The 17,814-nt window shown below is 56.9% G+C and overlaps 2 protein-coding genes across 2 annotated transcripts; one reads left to right on the top strand and one right to left on the bottom strand.

The window, feature by feature from the left end:
* Positions 1-469: 469 nt before the first annotated feature.
* On the bottom strand, positions 470-8,524 carry TUBG1 (tubulin gamma 1). Its single transcript, XM_055789918.1, has 11 exons — positions 8,362-8,524; positions 8,009-8,121; positions 7,194-7,361; positions 6,865-6,933; positions 5,563-5,642; positions 4,835-4,961; positions 3,971-4,057; positions 3,579-3,728; positions 2,098-2,250; positions 1,623-1,784; positions 470-1,183 (listed from the first exon to the last, which is right to left on the bottom strand). Exons 1-11 carry the CDS (start codon positions 8,408-8,410, stop codon positions 986-988), a joined length of 1,356 nt encoding a protein of 451 aa, XP_055645893.1. The 5' UTR covers positions 8,411-8,524; the 3' UTR covers positions 470-985.
* Positions 8,525-8,612: 88 nt separating this feature from the next.
* RETREG3 (reticulophagy regulator family member 3) lies at positions 8,613-17,513 on the top strand. The gene is made up of 9 exons (XM_055789919.1): positions 8,613-8,902; positions 9,766-9,872; positions 11,634-11,664; positions 12,802-12,928; positions 13,652-13,736; positions 14,155-14,292; positions 14,816-14,895; positions 15,255-15,387; positions 15,899-17,513. Exons 1-9 carry the CDS (start codon positions 8,724-8,726, stop codon positions 16,330-16,332), a joined length of 1,314 nt encoding a protein of 437 aa, XP_055645894.1. The 5' UTR covers positions 8,613-8,723; the 3' UTR covers positions 16,333-17,513.
* The last annotated feature ends 301 nt before the right edge of the window (positions 17,514-17,814 follow it).

Below are 17,814 nucleotides of genomic sequence, written 5' to 3'. Positions count from 1 at the left end.
CCCTCGGGCCCAGCGTGGCACAGGCACCCCCAGCCCCTCGGGAGCCCCCCTCCTGCGCAGCACCTCACCCCTGTGAAACAGCGATGCGGGCACCACATGCTTTGCGGGCAGGGCTGGCAGGGTGGTGCCGGCTCGGGTCCCTGGTCAGCCGTGCCGGCAAGTCCTTCCAGTATTTCTGGCTCTGCCGAAGCAGGCGCCCAGCACCGCCCGGGGCCCAGACAGCATGCTGCCAGCTGGGGCAGGGCTGGCCCTGCGCACCACCGGGACGTGCAGGGGAGCAGCCCCAGTTCGGTGCTCCCGCCGAGTGCAGGGGAGCAGCCCCGGTTCGGTGCTCCCGCCGAGCTGGGATGCTGCTGGGCCATGGCTGCGCAGCCAGGCTGACCACCTGGGCAAGGCGAGCACTGGCCCTGGCAGCATCTCCAGCTGCTTCCCTGCCTGGCAGCTCGCTCCAGGAGCTGTGCAGGCAGCGTCAGTGCAGGAACAGCCTTTATTAAAGCAAAATAACCTACAAAAATATAGATAACATCCTGTGCCCCAGGCCTGATCTGGCAAAGGAGGAACAAGGCTCCTGCCCAGGGCGAGGACTAGCTCAGCCACACAGAGCCTTTGGCCACCGGGGTCGGCACCCAACTCTTCAGGCCAGGCCTGTTCCAAGCCCCCGGGTTCGCTCTCATCCTCCTCCGAGCGAGCGTTGCTCCCACGGGCGGAGGTTCCCTACCAGCACAGCGTGCAGCTGCCCCAGTCCCGTCCTGGGCCAGGGCACGTGGTGGAGCGGAGGCTGCCCCCCGCCAAGGGTCTTCAGGGGCCATGCTGCTCCCTGCAGAGCCGCTCCCGCTGAGGAGTGCAGCGTGTGTGTGCAGCTGGGGTGACGGCTCCACCGCGGCCGGGCAGCGCTGAGGGGTGCGAAACGTGGGCGCAGCAGAGACGAGCCCTGCCGGCGTGCGTGGAGGTGGCTGTGGGACCCTCCCACCCCCTGGCAGGGCACTCACTGCTCCTGCGTGCCCCAGGAGATGTAGTCGGGGCGCGTGGCCGCGTGGTACTCGTCGATGAGCTGCTGCACGATCTCCCGGGAGTTGTCCAGCTCATCGAAGTTGTCCTTGAAGATGTCCTCCTTGCGGAACTGCTCCAGGAAAGCCTCCCGTTTGCGCAGCTTGTCGTACTGCCGGCACGTCCGCTCAAACAGCTGGAGAGCAGTGCAGCGGTCAGATGGGACAGAGCTCCCTGGGGGTCCCGTGGGGTGGGGGGTGGGGGGCCGACCCCTCAGGCTGCTGCCTCGGAGGAGGCAGGCAGCCTGCCCCAGCCTGGCAGCGTGGTAGCTGCTACCCTGCACCCAGCCAGCACTCGGGATCAGCTCATGCTTCCGAGGCTGCCTTTGGCCTGGGAGAAAGGAGTCCCGCTGCAGCCTGACGCTGGGAAAAGGGCACCAGGGGTGCAGCAGGACCAGCAGGACCCCAGACCAGAGCCGAGCCCTGCTGTGCCCCGGAGCCGGGAGCTGCCCACCCTCCTGTCTGCAGGGCCCTCCGTGGCTTGGCGCCAGCCCCACAGAAGATCCATTTACAACTGAAAGGACACCAGCACTGCAGCCGTGGGGTCCCAGTGCTGTGTAGAGGGAAGGCACTCACCGAGGAGATGTTGGTGTGGTTTGCCATCATGAGGCCGCTGACACGGTGTGCGGACGGCAGGTACGGGGACTTGCGGGACAAAGCCACCTGGATGCTGGCAGGACCCCAGGGGATGAAGTTGGCCAGTTTCCTCTCCCGGATCCGCTGCAGACTCTTGTGAACCTGGCGGGGTGAGAACAGCAAGGGACAGCAGGGTGATGGGCAAAGCGGCCTGGTCCGTGCAGAGCCAGGAGCTGCTCCACGCAGGAAATACAGCCCCAGGAAGGCGGATTTTAGCAAACGGCCGGCAGGGAGGCTCCTCGTGGCAAGGGACTAGTGGCTTTTCCACGCGGCCACACAGAAGCAATTCGGGAGGCAGTTCTCGGGCACCCCTCAGTCTCACCCCAGGATCCCCACACAGGAAGACAGTGACCGTGCCCTTCCCTGTCAGGCCATGCCATTGCCATCAGCATCTGAAACAGCCGTGGGAGCTCACCTGCGTGGGATCCACCTCCCCCTGGATGATGTTGAGGATGGCGATGTAGCAGTGGTTGGTCTGCCGGTCTCGTCCTGTGGACACCATCACGTTTTTAGGCTGCAGCAATCTTCTCATCACATCGAGGACTGTGGTTTTCCTCACGCTGGCCACCTGCAAATGCCAGCCAGGGGTCAGAGGAAGCAGGCGTGCTGCCCTCTTGCCCTCCCCGCTGCCCTGCACACACACACAGAAGCGGAGGGCAGCTGGACGGAGAAGCCCTTGCCCTGGGGATGGGGCCACATGCAAAGTCACATGCAGGGCAGGGAAATCCCAAAGTCACACAACAGGCACAGCCAGGCTGAGAACCGGAGCGTTGGCAGAGGCTCCAGCACATGGTGAGGGATGGTGAGCTGCCCCCTCCAGCAGCACAGCAGGGGCTGGGGGCGAAGCTCAGCTGACAGGGGACGTGTGTTGTCGCTGTCAAACTGCTGTCCTATTCCACTGCCAAGGCAAGGAGCAGGGCTGGAGGACAGGAGAGGGGCCGTTCCCTGCTGCACCCCCTCCCCACCTCGCCCTGCACTAAGCCCGTGGGCAAACTGGCCACTGCAGCCCCCGACTGCCATCGGGGGCTTTGCCCAGCTGCTGCCTGCCAAGGGGGCCAGAGCCAGGGCGGGCAGCCGGAGGAGTGCCTGCAGGCAGGATGGCTCGGCAGTGTGGCAGCCCTGCTCCAGGCACCGTCTGAGCTGCTGGCTGAGCCCTCCCCACACTCCTCCCTGGGAGGACAGATCACACGCTCGATACCCTTTTCAGAGCCAGCAGTTTTTCAGATTTGCTTCTCTGAGTAACATCCTGAGGAAATGCACACGGCGAGAGGAGAAGAGCAGCTGTTAGCTCCCAGCAGAACCGAGACGCGGCCAGCGCAGGTGAGTGCCCCTCCAAACACAACTGCCCTGTTCTCACCCCGGGGGGTTGGGGGCACTGCGTGGGGATGAGCTGAAGACAAGCTGTGCTGTTCGATGCAGTTGAGGGGGGCAATCCCCTCCCAGAACACAGATCCAAGCCACAGGAAGGGGCTGATTGCCTGGAGCCCACGATCAGGCTCGGAATGACAATGATCAAGTGTTCTGACCCAAACGGTGCGGGCCAGTGGCCCACTGGGCTGGCAGGACGGGCAGGGCCGCTTTGCTGAGCTCCCTCTGATCATTTCTAAGGGTGGTTTTTGTCAGATCAGGCATTGTTGGCTCTCCCATAGCTGCCGCAGCCATTCTGATATATGCAGCAGGGAGCCCAGCACAAGCACAAGCGCCTGCTCAAGTCTGATTCATATCACACGTGGCTGTCACGCGGTGCAGGCACACGGGCCTGGGATGTGGAACACGCAATTACAGCTCACACCAAGACCGTGGGACTGACTGATGTTACCAGGTGAGCACGGCAGCTCCTCCTGCCCTCGGGGGAGGATGCCTGGCAGGCTGCTTTACCGGCTGGGGCTGCCTTACCGACTGGTCGGTGGTGAGTGGCGTGTAGCCGGTCATGAGGAAGTGCAGCCGGGGGGTGGGGATCAGTGAGGCGATCAGCCCGATCAGGTCGTTGTTCATGTACCCGGGATACCTGAGCGTGGTGGTGCTGGCAGACATGATGGTGGAGACCTGGGGGAGAGGATGGGGTCAGCATCTCTGTCAGCGCACTGTCCCACAGCACGTTCAACACCTGCTTCACCCAGCCAGGGCAGGGGAAGCCGGAGCACCCGCCCCGGGAAGGGCAGAGGACCCTCATTCACAGTTCCAGGCTGCCCACCACCGCGCCCAGCCCACAGAGCAGGCTCAGACCCAACGGAAGGCAGCGGGGAAGCCCCAACGCCACCTTCTCTAGAGCGAAGGACCCTTCTCACCAGCTGGTTGATCTGAGAGAACGACGGGTTCTGAATATGCAGCCGGTCTGTCGCGATCCGATTCAAGGCTGTGTTGTCCAGAACCACCTGCAAGAGAAAAAGTGGCTTTGTGAAGAGGCAGCCTGAGGAAGGGCAGTCGTGGCCACGTGTCCCAGGGCACCGGCTCACCCAGCACCGGCCCCGGCACAGCCCTCCGCGGCAGGTGGCAGACACTTGAAACCACGAGCTGACTCATCTGTGGAGCGTAACTGACACTGTCAATGGAAGCTCTTCCCTCACATCTTGGCTGTGCTCCCCAGTGCTCTTGCAAAGAGCGCTGCCTCTGGGCCAGCACCTCGCAGCCACCTTCAGCCCCACCAGCTCTGGCGCAGCACCTCCTGGCCTGCCACACGCACAGATAAACTGGGAGGGACGGGCAGCATCTCGGTTGGGACCTGACCGAAGGCCCCGGTGCGGGACGAAGATGCTGCCTGGCTGGGGCTCGCGGGCGCTGAAAGTGATGCTGGAATCGAGTTCAAGCAGAAGGCCACAGCACAGCTACACTGAGGAAGCACAGCCAGTCCTCGCTGTCACAAGAAGAATCTGCTGGATCCCAGAGGCAGAAATGCAAAGCCGGACACTTTAGCAGGGGTTAGGGCAGATTCCTTGTCCCTAGAGCCACTACATCGGCTCAGTCCTTCGGTATGGGGGTGTGCTCGCTACTGTGCTTGGGGCTTCGCAGGCACACGGCACGCTGCAGCGGCACCTGTTCCACACAGCTACAGCACTTGCCCCAGCAAAGGCTGTGGCTTTGAGCGGCTGGGGACAGGGCTGCCACCCAGGAGCTGGCTGCACTGCTGGCCCGACACGCAGCGGGACCCTTACCACGCAGTCAGCGTTCTGAGTCAGCCTCTTCAACGTCAGCAGAGAGTTGTACGGCTGCACGACAACATCACTCATCTCATCCTGGTTTGGGAAAACCGAGTAGGTCTCCACTAGCTTCTTGGGATACCTGGGTCGAAAGCACAGCCACCTCAAGGGTTAACACCACCAAGCCAGCACTCTCTCCTCCCACCAGCTCCCTTTGCAGTCTCCAGGGCTCAGGACAGCAGTGAGTCACCAGCGCTGCATGCCAGAGTCAGCTCCCAGGGAGGGAGAGAATTTGTCCCAGCAGTGCCTACCCCAGCAGTACGGGAGCAGGCTGCCAGACGGAGCTACAGGCGAGGCTGAGCCATCCGCAGGCTGATGAAGCAGCTGCCTGCAAGCCTTTTCGAGAGGCTGCAAGCTGGAACAGGCAGAGGTGGCAGCTCAGAGCCCACAGCTAGAGCCTCACACCCTCCCCTACAGAGCCAGGGTGTCAGAAAGCATCTGCCTGATAAGAATGGCTGAGGGAAGGCAGAGTTTGGACAGCACAAGTCCACTTGCAGAGCCTCTGATGTCCCCAGGCATATCAGGAGCCATCCCTTGCCCAGGCAGCGTGCCAGGGATTGCACAAGGCAATGTTTGGGTGGGGGCGGTGGCTCTGAGTCAGCTCTCCAGCTCCCGGCTTTGGCAGGGAGCCCAGGCTGGGCCAGACTCTGCCGTGAGGGAAGGGGACAAGGCTGAATACTCACCTGTCATTCAGTCTCTCCAGAAGGTACGAGCCCAGCCCAGAGCCCGTTCCACCAGCAATGGAGTGGCAGAGCACAAACCCCTGGAAGGAAGCAGAATGCAGGCAGCTCAAGGTGCAGCTCAGCCCCAGGAGCTGGCAGAGCAAAGCCACCGGCGCCACCTCCAGCAGAGACCGGCCAGCCAGGGCGAGAACTCCCCCTGTGACAACTGAGGGCAGGGAGCAGAGGTGAGCCCTGGCTCCTCCAGACCACAGCGACAGCCACGTGCTCCTCAGGCCACTGCTGCCAGCACGGGTGGAATCCATGTCTCTGCACGCACCGCACTGCAACTTCTGCTCAGGAGCCTGCTGGATTCCTCCCACCCCAGAAAAGATTTCAGAATGGCTCCAATGTCACCTTCAGGGTGCAGTCGGTCATACCGAGCAGAGGTACACAGTCTCAGCCCTTTCCCCAGGTCCTCCATGCCATTCCCCTCCTTTTAGAGTGCCCGAGGCCAAACTCCCTCTGCCTGACTTCAGGGCAGCTCCCACCTGCTGCAGGTCCCACAACAGGCTCTTGGATCTTCTGCCAGCTTATTTTACGACATTTTCCCTTCCCCTGTTGCTATGTGACAGCCTGACACAAACACCAGGGAGCCCCTGTGTCTGTCTATGCACAAGAAATGGGTTTACACAGGCAGTGGCCAAGCTCCTGCCAGAGGCACACGGCAAAGCAACTGAAGAGCTGTCGGTACCCCTGGTGCCCCTCTAACCCAGCTGGAGGGAAAATGAAGCTGCAGCTGCCTGCACTCCTGTGGATTTCAAAGCACTCAGCAACTTTGGGTCTAAACACCTTCTTGCCGGCAGCCCGTGGCTCCCTCTTCTGCTGCAGGCAGAGGGGCAGCAGGTGCCTTGTCCCAGCACAGCCCTCCCTGGGGGACAAGCGGTGTTGTGTCCTGCTTCAGCTGACATGAGGGAAAGCCACGTGAGGGAGGTGGAACAGGGAAAGGAAAAAGCACCATAATGCCTGGAACTCTTCCTGCAGACTGTATCCTGCGGGATATGCCCAATGTAAGCAGTAATTGGGGCAGAAAAATGCCCCGCTGAGCAAACAGCAGGAGGGTTTCTAGGGAAGCCTGGCAGATGCAGTAGTGGTGGGGAAGACCTTTCCGTAGTTCCCATCTCTGCGTGTTCTCTACTCAGCACCAAGAAGCAAGTTGTGCAAGTCTGTATACACCAGAGAGCTGAGCTCGACCTTATAAAAGAGCAGCCTGGCTCAGAAAACACCAAGCAGGGCAACCATATCCAAATCCACGGATTTACTTACCTCCAAACTGTCGCTCCCATCAGCCTCTCTGTCTATTATATCAAAAATATCTTCGTGGATTTTTTCTCCCTGCAAGAGAGACCAGACCAGATTTTGTTCCTTTCCCACACAAAATGCAGAAGAGCTCCTCAAGCCTGGTGTGAAGCCAAGTCAGACTGACAGTGTGACCCTGCACTCAGGGTGTCACAGAAGGTCGGGCGTAAATCACTGCTGAATGACAAAGTATTCTTCAGAAACCACGGACTGAGCCTGACATAAGAAAGCCACGCTAAAGCCTCACGCCCAACAAGCTGACCCGTGTTGGCACCCAGGAGCACTAGAGCTGTTACCTGTGAAAAGCCGCTGGCCCAGTTGTTCCCAGCTCCCCCTCCGTGCTCAGACAGGTAGATGTTCTCTGGGTTGTACAGGTTGGCGTAAGGAGAGTTCAGGATGGAGTGGATAACTCGGGGCTCCAGGTCCAGCAGCACAGCTCGCGGGATGTAGTGCTCATCGTCTGCCTTTAACAGGGAGCAGGAAGGTCACGATGCAGTTGCAGCTCCCAACGGCTTCTTACTGCAAGAGGAACTGCAAGTGCGTGTGCCACCCCCTGGCCATGGGACAGCGCGGCACAGCCAGCGCCTGGCAGGGAAGAGGAGGAAGAGAAACATGTTATGTACAGCTTGTCTGTAACACAGCATCTTTTCGAGCCCCACAGCATGTCCCGATGGCTGGCCAGGTGGAGGGGGGGTGGCTCGCCCCTAACGGGCTTGCACTCGCAGCGTTATGTAAGGTAGTATCTATGGCAGCCTCCGCCTCGCGTTCCTGCCTCCACAACACATCCATTTCCAGAAACTGGAGTGCAGGCAGGAGCCCTGGCAGCGTGCGGCTCGGCAGGAGCATGTGGCTGGGGCTGCCACTCAAACCAGCCTGGGGTCAGCGTCAGCCCACCGGTCCCTGACCCGGAGAGGGGGTTGCTGGAGCGGGCTGCAGCAGTCACAGACAGCCCTGCTGGCCTTCATCAGGGCACGGATCAACCCAGCGATGAGGGCAGGAACACCCTGAAGTGCAGCGTGCCTGATCTGTGTGCCAGGGGCTGGGAGGGCAGGGGCAGGGGCTGAGGCAGGGACAGGGGCTGGAGCGGGGGCTGGGCAGGGACGGTCAGTACCTGGTAGAAGAAGACGTCCTTGCGGTCGGTGCCCTCCGTGGCGAACTCCTCCACGATGCCCTCGGGGCTGATGCCGTGCTCGGCGCAGAGCTGCTTCCAGAACTCGAAGCCGACTGCGGGGGCCGCGGTCAGCGGGGCCAGGCCGGAGCAGAGCCCGGAGCATCCCGAGGCCGGCAGACCCCGCCCCCCTCCGTCAGACCACGCCCCCTCAATTAGACCCCGCCCCCTCCAGCGGACCACGCCCCCTCCAGCAGACCACGCCCCCGCCCCCCCCGCCCCCAGCATCCCGACCCCGCCCGGCGCGCGCTCCCCTGGCTCGTCCCCGTCGCCGCCGGCCCCGGGCGCGTACTCACTCTGGTTGCCGCACTGGCCCAGCTGCAAGGTGATGATCTCCCGCGGCATGGCGGCCGGAGCTCGGCTCGGCTCGGCTCGGCTCGGCTCGACCCCGCTCTCCCGCCCGGCTCCCCGCTCCCCCGCTGCCTCTCCCGCCCGGCGCCAACCACACTGCGCATGCGCACCGCGCACTTCCGGGACGGCGCCGCTGGCCCCGCCCCTCGCGGCACCCTGGGCAACGCGCCTGCGCATCGGCAGCCGGCGACGACTGCGCTTGCGCCAAGATGGCGGCGCCCAGCGCTCCCCTGCAGCGGGGGCCGCCATGTCGGTGGTGACCGTGTGCGCGCGCTGGGCGGCCGGATGTTGATGCCGTGAGGGAGCCATGGCGGCGGCGGCGGCGCGGCCCGGCGAGCGGCAGCGGCGGGTGCAGGAGCTGAGCGCGGCGCTGCGGGGCCGCCTGGGGCCCTACGAGCCGCTGCTGAGCGCCGCGCAGGCCGCGCTGGTGTGGGAGCGGCCGGGCCGCAGCGCGCTGTGGTGGGCGGCGGCGCACGGCCTCTTCTGGTGAGCGGGCGGCGGCGGGGCCCGGGCCGCGGCTGGCGGGGCGGCGGGCGGGCCGCACCGGAGGGGTTCGGGGCCGCTCCCCTGTGGGACCGCCGGGCGGCGGAGCGGCCCCCGGTGTCGGGAGGCGCGTCCTGGCCGGGCCCCTTACGGCGGGGGCGGGCGGCCCGGCTGGGCTCCGGAGAGGCAGGAACGCGCCGGGCTGGGCTGGCACTCCGGCCCCCCGCGGCGGCGCCCCTCGGGTGGGCGCTCGGAGGGCACCAGCGACCGGGCAGCCGCGGGGCGCACTCGGGGCCGCTCGCTCTCCTTCTCCCGGGGCCTGGCGAGCCGGTTCTCCAGGCAGGAACGGCCCCTCCGCCGGGCAGCCCGGTCCCCTCGCACGGGCCGGGAGCGGCCCCGGTGGGTGGTGGGACCCCCGCGGGTGACCTGAGGGCTCCAGCTCGTGGCCTGTTTCAGCAGCTGAGAAGGAACCTGGAAGTGCCGGCGTCTGCTTCAGCTTTTGGCGTGTTTTCCTCATTCTCTGAAAGCATAAAACTAATGAGCAAAACCCCAAGCGTTGTGTGAGCGGTGGAGGCAGGGCGGCAGGTTCCCTTGCCTCCAACAGGTGAGCTGTAAAGTGGGGCTGTTGGGCTAGAAATGACACGAGCAGATCAGGGTCCCCAAAGCAACCTGACCGCAGCTGCCTGATAAGCTCCCTGCCAGGCAGTGCAGGCAGGCTGGGTGCTGGCTGATTAGCACTTGCTTGCTTTTCTCTGGCTATAACTCTTACTGAGCGACTCATTTCGTTTTGAGTTAGTTCGTGTTACCCCTTTTGTGTGTGTTGCATGGATCTGGTCGGTACCGATTTCTTAATTTCTTCCCCATAGGTTTTTTGCTCTGACTTCTCTTCGCTTGCTGTTCCTGGTTGCATTTACCCTCATAGTAGTAGTTTGTCTAGATCAGTGGAAGAGCAAAATCTGGCCTGAAATTGCAGGTAAGTTGCAACATTTGAGTTGACAGCAGCAAATTAAGCACTGCTTTTAGCCCCACAGGTACAGGTTCTGCACCATCTGGAGTTAAATAGTTAAAATCATGTCTCTTTTGCTTCGTGAGTCTAAAAGCAGGCAAGAGTACTGTAGGCATGTGCTTCCTAGAGTTGGAAAATCCTTACCTACATAAACATAAGACAACCTTTTCATGCTTGTGACACTGGTATTTGTCTCATAATCTTGAAACATGTGGTGTACGTGAACAAGTGCAGGTTTGGAAGCAGTGATTCACCTTCCGAGCATTTGGTACAAGAGCGAGAATTGAAGTGCATGTTGTGGTTTAACCCCAGCCAGCAGCTAAGCACGAGATGCAGCTGCTCGCTCGCTCCCTGCCCCTGCCGGTGGGATGGAGAGGAGAATCAGAAAAACGTAAACACCATGGATTGAGATAAGGTGGCTTAATAACTGAAATTAAAAAAAAAAATTATAACAAAGAGGAGAGGGAAAACAACAACTGATGCATAGCACAGTTGCTCATTCCCCGCTGACCAGTGCCCAGCCAGGCTCCCCCAGTAGCGATTGGTGGCCCTCAGCCAGCTCCCCCCAGTTTATATACCAAGCATGACATTCTACTGTATGGAATAGCCCTTTGGCTAGTTCTGGTCAGCTGTCCTGGCTGTGCTCCCTCCTGGCTTCTTGTGCACCTCTTCGCTGGCAGAGCCTGGGAAACGGAAAAGTCCTTGATTTGGGGTAAGCACGACTTAGCAACAACTGAAACAGTGTGTTATCGATAGTATTCTCATACTAAATCCAGAACACAGCACTGTGCCAGCTACTAAGAAAAAAATTAACTATCCCAGCCGAAACCAGGACAGTGGAATACATCTGTTTCTCCTCAGAATCCATAGTAAACCAGCTTCATGTTTTAAGATAAAGATGAGTCCCAGCAGCCTTGCTGTTGAGTAGGGATTTCTTTGAAAGGAGAGCCATCTTAGCAGCTGTTAATGAAGTTAGTCTCAAACTTTCAGTAAACAAAGCAGTTCTGTCTATCGTTTATGATATTAATATACTTATGAATACTACCACTCTTAGCAGCTCAGGATTTTGTTGGCTTTGCATGGACAGGTTGATTTTGAAGCCGTGTGTATGGCTTGCATGCTCCCAGAGGTGGTTCTCTAACTAACTAGCAGGTACAACTCCCAGCTTTCTGCTTCACCTTGTGTTCTGTGTCGTTCTTGGGAAGAGGTTAAAGCAGCAGCTTGGCTCAGGCTCTGTCATGGAGTGTTACTACTTACGGGGAGGTATCTGTCCAGCTCCCTCATAACCTTGATCTCTTATTTATCAGGATAACTGGTATGTCCCTTGGTCGCTTTTCAAATCCCAGCCTGGGTGAGAAAGTATCAAAAGACTTAAATCTTTGATGCCTCTCAGTAAGCAAGTTGTTGTGCCTTCACCATCTGGTGTGTGCAGGGGAAGGGAGGGAGATGAAAGTGGTGGCTTTTGCAATTATCTGTCAGCATAACCAGAGCAGCCTTCCAGACAACATCCAACAAATACTGAGGAGCAACAAGGAGACCCTCTTGCAGTCTTGTACGGTCACATGTACACCTTCAAAACGCATTATGCATCTTCGGTTCTTGATTATAGTTAATGTCTTTTCCAGGTATCCCCCCAACTCATTAAAGCTTTACTTAAATCCCAAGAGCTAAGCATTCTCATGGCAAAATTCCTTGCAACTAATGTAGTGTCTGTTCTTAATATTTTAGTGGCAAGACCTGACGAATTAGACAATGAGAGGTAGGAAACTAATTTAATCCTCTGCTGTTTGGTACTTTGCTGTGATACCATGTAATTATTACCTGCACATGCTTGTAATGTTGGCTCCTTTAAGCGAGGAAGGAAGGGGGAGAAGGGAGCTGCTTAGTGAAGGGAGGATGGAGCTCTGGGCTCTGTCAAGCAGTTGTGACAAGTTTTTGACTTGCCCAAGAAGCCATTATGTTATATTTAATCTTTGCCTTTGCAGTAGCCCTCAATAGTGCTTGCTTGAGTGTTGTAAAACTTCCCCCCGCACCCTTAAAGTTAGAGCTGCTGCCTTAAAAGTGATTCCTTTTGTATGTATGGGCTTCCAACAGCAGGAAAAGAGCATTTCATTTGGAAATAATGAAGCCGTCTGAGACGTGATAGGGATTGTTTAATAGGCTTGTTCCAGAAGTTGTTTCTGCATAGTTATGATCTGACGGCAGCAGTAATAATGGGTTAAGAAACTCTGGGGTGTTGTCTTGCTAATAACACCTTCCTCTCTGGGCACACCTTTCTGCCCACCTGTGCTGCCAAGCTGCACTGGATGCTCAACTCCTGATTAAAGCACTTGAGCTGTTGCCAAATGTCAATTTTAATGATTTTTTTTTTTGGTTTTTTTTGCAAGAGGCCCAAGTACAAAAGGAATTGCTTTTCCTAATCTTCAAGTCCTTGTGACTGGCAGTTAAGAAGCACTAATAGAACTTGCCAAAGACAATGCCTCCAGAGTAACTGAATATATTAAGTAAGGTACAAGGCTGCTTGTAGACCTCATGCTGAATTCTTGGGGGTTGCAGTTGACCAAATAAATGCAGAAAAAGCAGATGGATTTGCTTGATTTGCTTCTGCACTGCCCTTTCCCTCGAGTAGCATGGAAACTAGTCTAAGCCAAAAGACTGAATGACTGAAATTACTGCTCCTTGGCTGCTATGGGAGAACTGGGACACTTGTAGAATGGTGTGCAGAAGTGCTGCTTTTGGCAAGGTGGAGTTTTGAAAGGCAGGCTGACCCTTATCTCTCAAGCTTAGCAGCTGGGGGAGAAGAGAAGGCAGTACTGAGACAGCATTTGTAACCAGTGACTTCTGCACTGATGTCGACGCAGTAATATCTGTTCCCAAATTCTTACCTTCACTGCAGCTGGGGATATGTTCACCCTCGACTGCTCGGAGTGCCAGAACTCTGTCACCACTTGGCTGAAGGATGGGTGTCTGGGACCAACTTCTTAAGTAATCTCTTCATTTTCAAGAGGCAAAACCCTGGCAAGGTAAGAATGTGCAGACCTCAGCAAACAAAATGTTTGGTGTGGAGCCTCTGCTGACCACCGGTATCCCCTTGCGGTGGCATCCAGCGTTGGCTGAATGCATTCAGACATGGGAGTTTACCGTGGGAGGTCTCCCACAACAACTTGGCTATTAAGTGGTGGTGAAGAATAGAAAGCACAAGCAGAATAATCAGGTTGTGAAGGAGGGAGGCAAAAACGAGTGTCGGCATGTTGATTGCACTAGTAAAGGGAAAAATGTATCTGCTCCTTCTGTACATTTCTAGCTTTTTAAGTGTCTGTCAAACTCATGTCTCTCACTGGATTTTAACAGTTTGAGAAAGTGGTCAAGCTTTCCCCCCCCCCCCCCCCCCTTTTTTTCTTCTTTTTTTGAGGCTTACACAAAGAGGAACCTGTAACACAGTGGTACTGTCCTTGTCCTTTTCATGTTGAAGAGTTCTGTCATCTTTAACCTCTTCCTTGCTTTAAGCCTGCCTGCTTTGGGAAGCTTCTCATATTGTGAGGCAAGAGGCCTTGGTCCGCTGCCTGTTGCTCTGAAGCCGGATGCCTCCTGTGTCTGCGCTAGTCCTAGAGCAGGGTAGTTGAACGCTAGGAAGAATTTGCTGTTAGACTCATGACTTGACCTAGAATCTGTAGAGAACAAGACGGTCAAGAACGATGTGAATCCACTGTTTAACCTTGAAAGTTCACTGTCTCCCATGTCTTCAGTTTTGCCTTCTAGTGTGTGGAGTCTTTACTTTCCTGGCTGTCCTGGGCCGGTATATCCCTGGACTCTTGCTCTCATACTTGCTATGTAAGTAGAACTCTGTGCCAATACAGACTTGAAAAGGGGTAGAGATGAGTGGGATCTGAATGTCTGATGGATGGGGCTCTTCTGCTCAAAAGGAAAGCTTGTGTGAATGGCTTTAAAATTTAAAATAATACATTCTGCCTGGAATGTGGTGGTTCTTGACCAGGACTCTAAGGTCTCTGGTCCAGAGAGAACGCGTTTGAGTGCTTAGTAACCAGAGATCTGAGCACTAGTAGGCTGGCCTCTCAATTTTGTTAAATTGGCAGAGGTGATTGCACCAATTCTAACAGCCTTCTGCAGCACTGCCTTCAGTACTCAGATCTTGCATACTCTGTGTGTTGCACTGCATCACAAAATGGGCAAGATGTTTGCCAAGTAGCATCCTGAACAAACTTCTAATCAGCGTTCCCACTTACCTCAGTGCTCTTCATCCTGCTGTGGCCCCTTGCTGTGTACCACAGACTGGGGCAGCGCATGTACATGAAGCTGGAGCCAGCTCTGCAGCGGCTGGATTTCAGTGTTCGAGGCTACATGATATCAAAGCAGCGGGAGAAGCAACGTAAGTTTCTGTACTGTGTTTCTGACCCTTCAGACACTGATCCTGGGTACCTGAAACAGCCTGTGAATCGAGCCCCTGGCCTTGGAGTGGGATAGGGCTGCATGCACGGCACGGCAGTCACTCCATTGCCCTTGGCAAATACTTGCAGCTGCTTTGGGTAGGCAGCAAGGCAGCTCTGCCTCCACAGGCGTTTCCCAGTGAGCAGCTGGTTCTTCATGGTTCTTCATGGTGCTGAGCTGCTCCATTTCTCAGCTGCCAGAACTGTGTGTTCCATATTGCAGCTGCACTGAAAAAAAAGAGGAAGGACTCTCTGCAAGGTAGCTGCTAAACATGTTTATCTCGGCAAAAGATCTGCAGCAGCCCAAGTCAGAAATGATCACGTTGCTCTGCTGTGGAAAAAGCATGCTGCGTTGTGTTGTGTCCCAGCTTGCCAGTTCAGGGCTTTTTTGCTTGGCATAAGGTTGGTCCTGTACAGACCCCTGTCCTGGCAGCAATAATAAGCTTTAATTGTGCTTTCTGGCAGTGCGTCGCCGATCCCTTAGTCAGGAGGCTGCGGATGATGGGAGTGACAGCGAGGAGGAGCTTGCCGCATTCTGTCCCAAGGTAACAAAGTGTCTCAGAAATAGAGTGGCTGAATAGAATAAACTCACTGCATTGCACGGATGTGCAGTGTGTGGCTGTGTATCCAGCTGAGTGTGAAGCTGAGCTGTGATGGAAGATCAGATGAGGATGTTCTTTTAGAGAGATATTTCCTTATTCTGTCTCGCTCAAGGATGTCTGGAGCTGCTTGTACCAACTGCAGTTCTCCTAGGCTGGGTAGCAAAATGGGAAATGAGCCTCCGGTACTAGCCTCCCATGAGGGCTGGGTTTAGCTGGAGGCCACTGGATCACGTTTTCTGTCTTGAGGCACAGGAATGAGCTTTCCAGTATTGATGTTTTCAACTTTATCTCCTATTTCAAAGCTGGATGACTCTCTAGTCGCCAAGGAACTAACCATCTCTGACTCGGAGCATTCGGATGCTGAGGTTTCCTACACTGAAAATGGGATGTTTAACCTTTCGAGGGGCCAGACTCCCCTGACAGAGGGATCAGAAGGTGAGAGGAAATGGGCAGCTTCTGGAAGGTGTGGAATGCTGAGCAGGTGCTGGTGTGGCAGGTTGGAGGGAGGATGCATTGCCTTCTGTCCTTGAGGTCTAACTGTTTGATGTCTTGTCACGCCACCTAAGGTGAGAAGCAACTGCAAGTTTTTTCAGAGCTGAGCTTCCTCCTTCATTCCTGTGGTGCTTTAGTAGAGTAATGACAGTAGCTCTTCAAAGGCAGATCCAGCTCTGCCAGTCTCTGGCTGTAGGGGTACTGGTTGCAGCACAAAGCCTGGGAGGGGGTGCTTTCCTCTGGCAGAAGGTGTCTGGTTCAGCATCTGCATTCCTTGCCAGTGAACTGGGAGGTCAGCAGGCAGCCCAAACAGCTGTGTGTGGGGAGGTTAAAGAGCATTTGGTCTGGGAGCTGGCAAGAGACAGTCTGCCTCCAGCTTCTGTGTGCTGTGCTGCCCTTGCCTGTGAAGTGTTTGGCATGTACTGTGTATTTAAAGCATTTTCTCCCCTTCTAGACCTGGATGGTCACAGTGACCCAGAAGAATCTTTTGCCAGGGATCTCCCAGACTTCCCTTCCATAAACCCAGAAGCAACTGGCATAGATGATGAAGATGACACCAGCATTGGGATCCCAAGTCTGGCTTACCGCCCACAATTGACAGAAGATTTCCATCTCCCTTATGACCAGGAAGAATCCGGCACGCTACCATCTGTACAGAATCTTACCAACAACATAGCTGGATTTGTCACCAGGGGGATGATACAGCTTGCGCTGTCAGGAGCCCCTCAGCCAGGCTCCTCATGCAGCAACAATCCCCAGAGAGGTGCAAAGACTTACCTCAGATCGGCCAGCTCGGACTTGGACACTGATGCAGAAGGGGATGACTTTGAACTGCTGGATCAGTCTGAGCTGAACCAGCTGGATCCTGCTGGCTCACGGGGCCAGTAAGCAATCCCATCACTTCCCTCTGGTTTTCTGTTGCACATCGTGGAGGGAATCCTGGAAGGAAAAGCCTTGCACAGTTACCTAGATTGTCTCCTGTGTGAGTATGAGTGACGTGACAGCCAGTCCTGGCTGGGAACACCACTGTGACTTGTGACTCTGTAGCCTCGCTTGGATTTTGAAATAAACTACACTGGTAATTCATAGGGAAAAGGCGTTGATGTGATAGCTCCACAATCACCCATGCGTTGCCCTGCACTGTCTGCCAGGATGCTGCTTGCTCCAAACTTCCTCACCTAAGACAATAAATCTGGTGTCTGCGGCTGTAGAGACCACCGGTCAGACCGACTTAGCATCGCCAAGGACAATCCTGAAGCCAGCCTTCCGGGGCTGTTGTGTAACCAGGTGAAGGGGATCGGTTTCCCCTCAGACTTACTGTCTGGGATTTTAATGCTATTCTGTCTTTAAGACAACCATTCCCCACTCCTAAAATGTGCACAGAATCCAAGTCTTCTCTTCCAGCAATATCCAGCTCCGGGTAGAAACAACCCCCTTGCTCCTGTTGTGGACACAGCGGTGTATGGCCGCAATGTTTGTACTTGCAATGACCGCTCATCTCCAGTTCCAGCTTTCTAGTGATGCTATTTTGTAAGAGACGTAATGGCAATAAGACATCAACTGTGATGACTAGAGTCCTGCGAAGAACATCTACATGTGGCAGCTGCTCTTGTGTTGCTTTCCTAAAATTAATGGACTAACACTTTGCTAAACCCCCCCTGTGCTCCTCCAGCACGCGTGCAGCGTGGACAGTGGTGCAGCGGTGGCGATGCTGCACTTCCCCTGTCACCAGCTCTCACGGAACCGCTAGGGAGGGGTTTTCCAGAGGAGGGAAGAGGTGGAGCTGCACTCCCCAGCCCGTTGCTGGCCCTGGGGACAGCCTGCTGCTTCCCAACCCTGCGCAGCGGTGGTGGGAGCCATGCGGGGGGCACTGGCCCAAGCCACCAGTGACCGAAGAGTTCGTGCCCGTTGCGGTCACTCAACAAACCAGCAGACTACAGGGGAGAGACATTCTGTCAGCTGGGCGGCCCCGGCCCTCTGCCTCGCTGAGCTTCCCCATTGCTTTTCTAAGCCATAGAACCTGATTCCGATTGCGTTTGTTGAGCAAAGAGCGTACCTCATCAGGGAAACCCCTGCACCCGCTCCTGTCGTCTGTCTGCGCCCGCCTTCATGCAATGGCCGTGCCAGGGGCTCACACTGGCCGGGGGGCTGCGGCCAGGCCGGGGGGGGGCTGCCCTTAGCCGCGGGGGGGGGGGGGGGTGGGGGTGGCTGCCCAGCCCCGGGCGAGGGGGGTGGCGCTCACAGGTTGCCCTGTACGAGCGCCCGGCTGGTGGGGGGGCCGAGCTGTGGGCGGTGGCGGGTGCCTGCCCGATGCCTACCCGGCCCGGCTGCCCCCCGCCCGGCCCCGGCCCAGCGCTTTTTCGCCGGCGG

The sequence above is a fragment of the Falco peregrinus genome, chromosome 18 (genome assembly GCF_023634155.1).
Source record: "Falco peregrinus isolate bFalPer1 chromosome 18, bFalPer1.pri, whole genome shotgun sequence".
NCBI lineage: Eukaryota > Metazoa > Chordata > Aves > Falconiformes > Falconidae > Falco > Falco peregrinus.
This window is presented reverse-complemented; position numbering and strand designations above follow the sequence as displayed.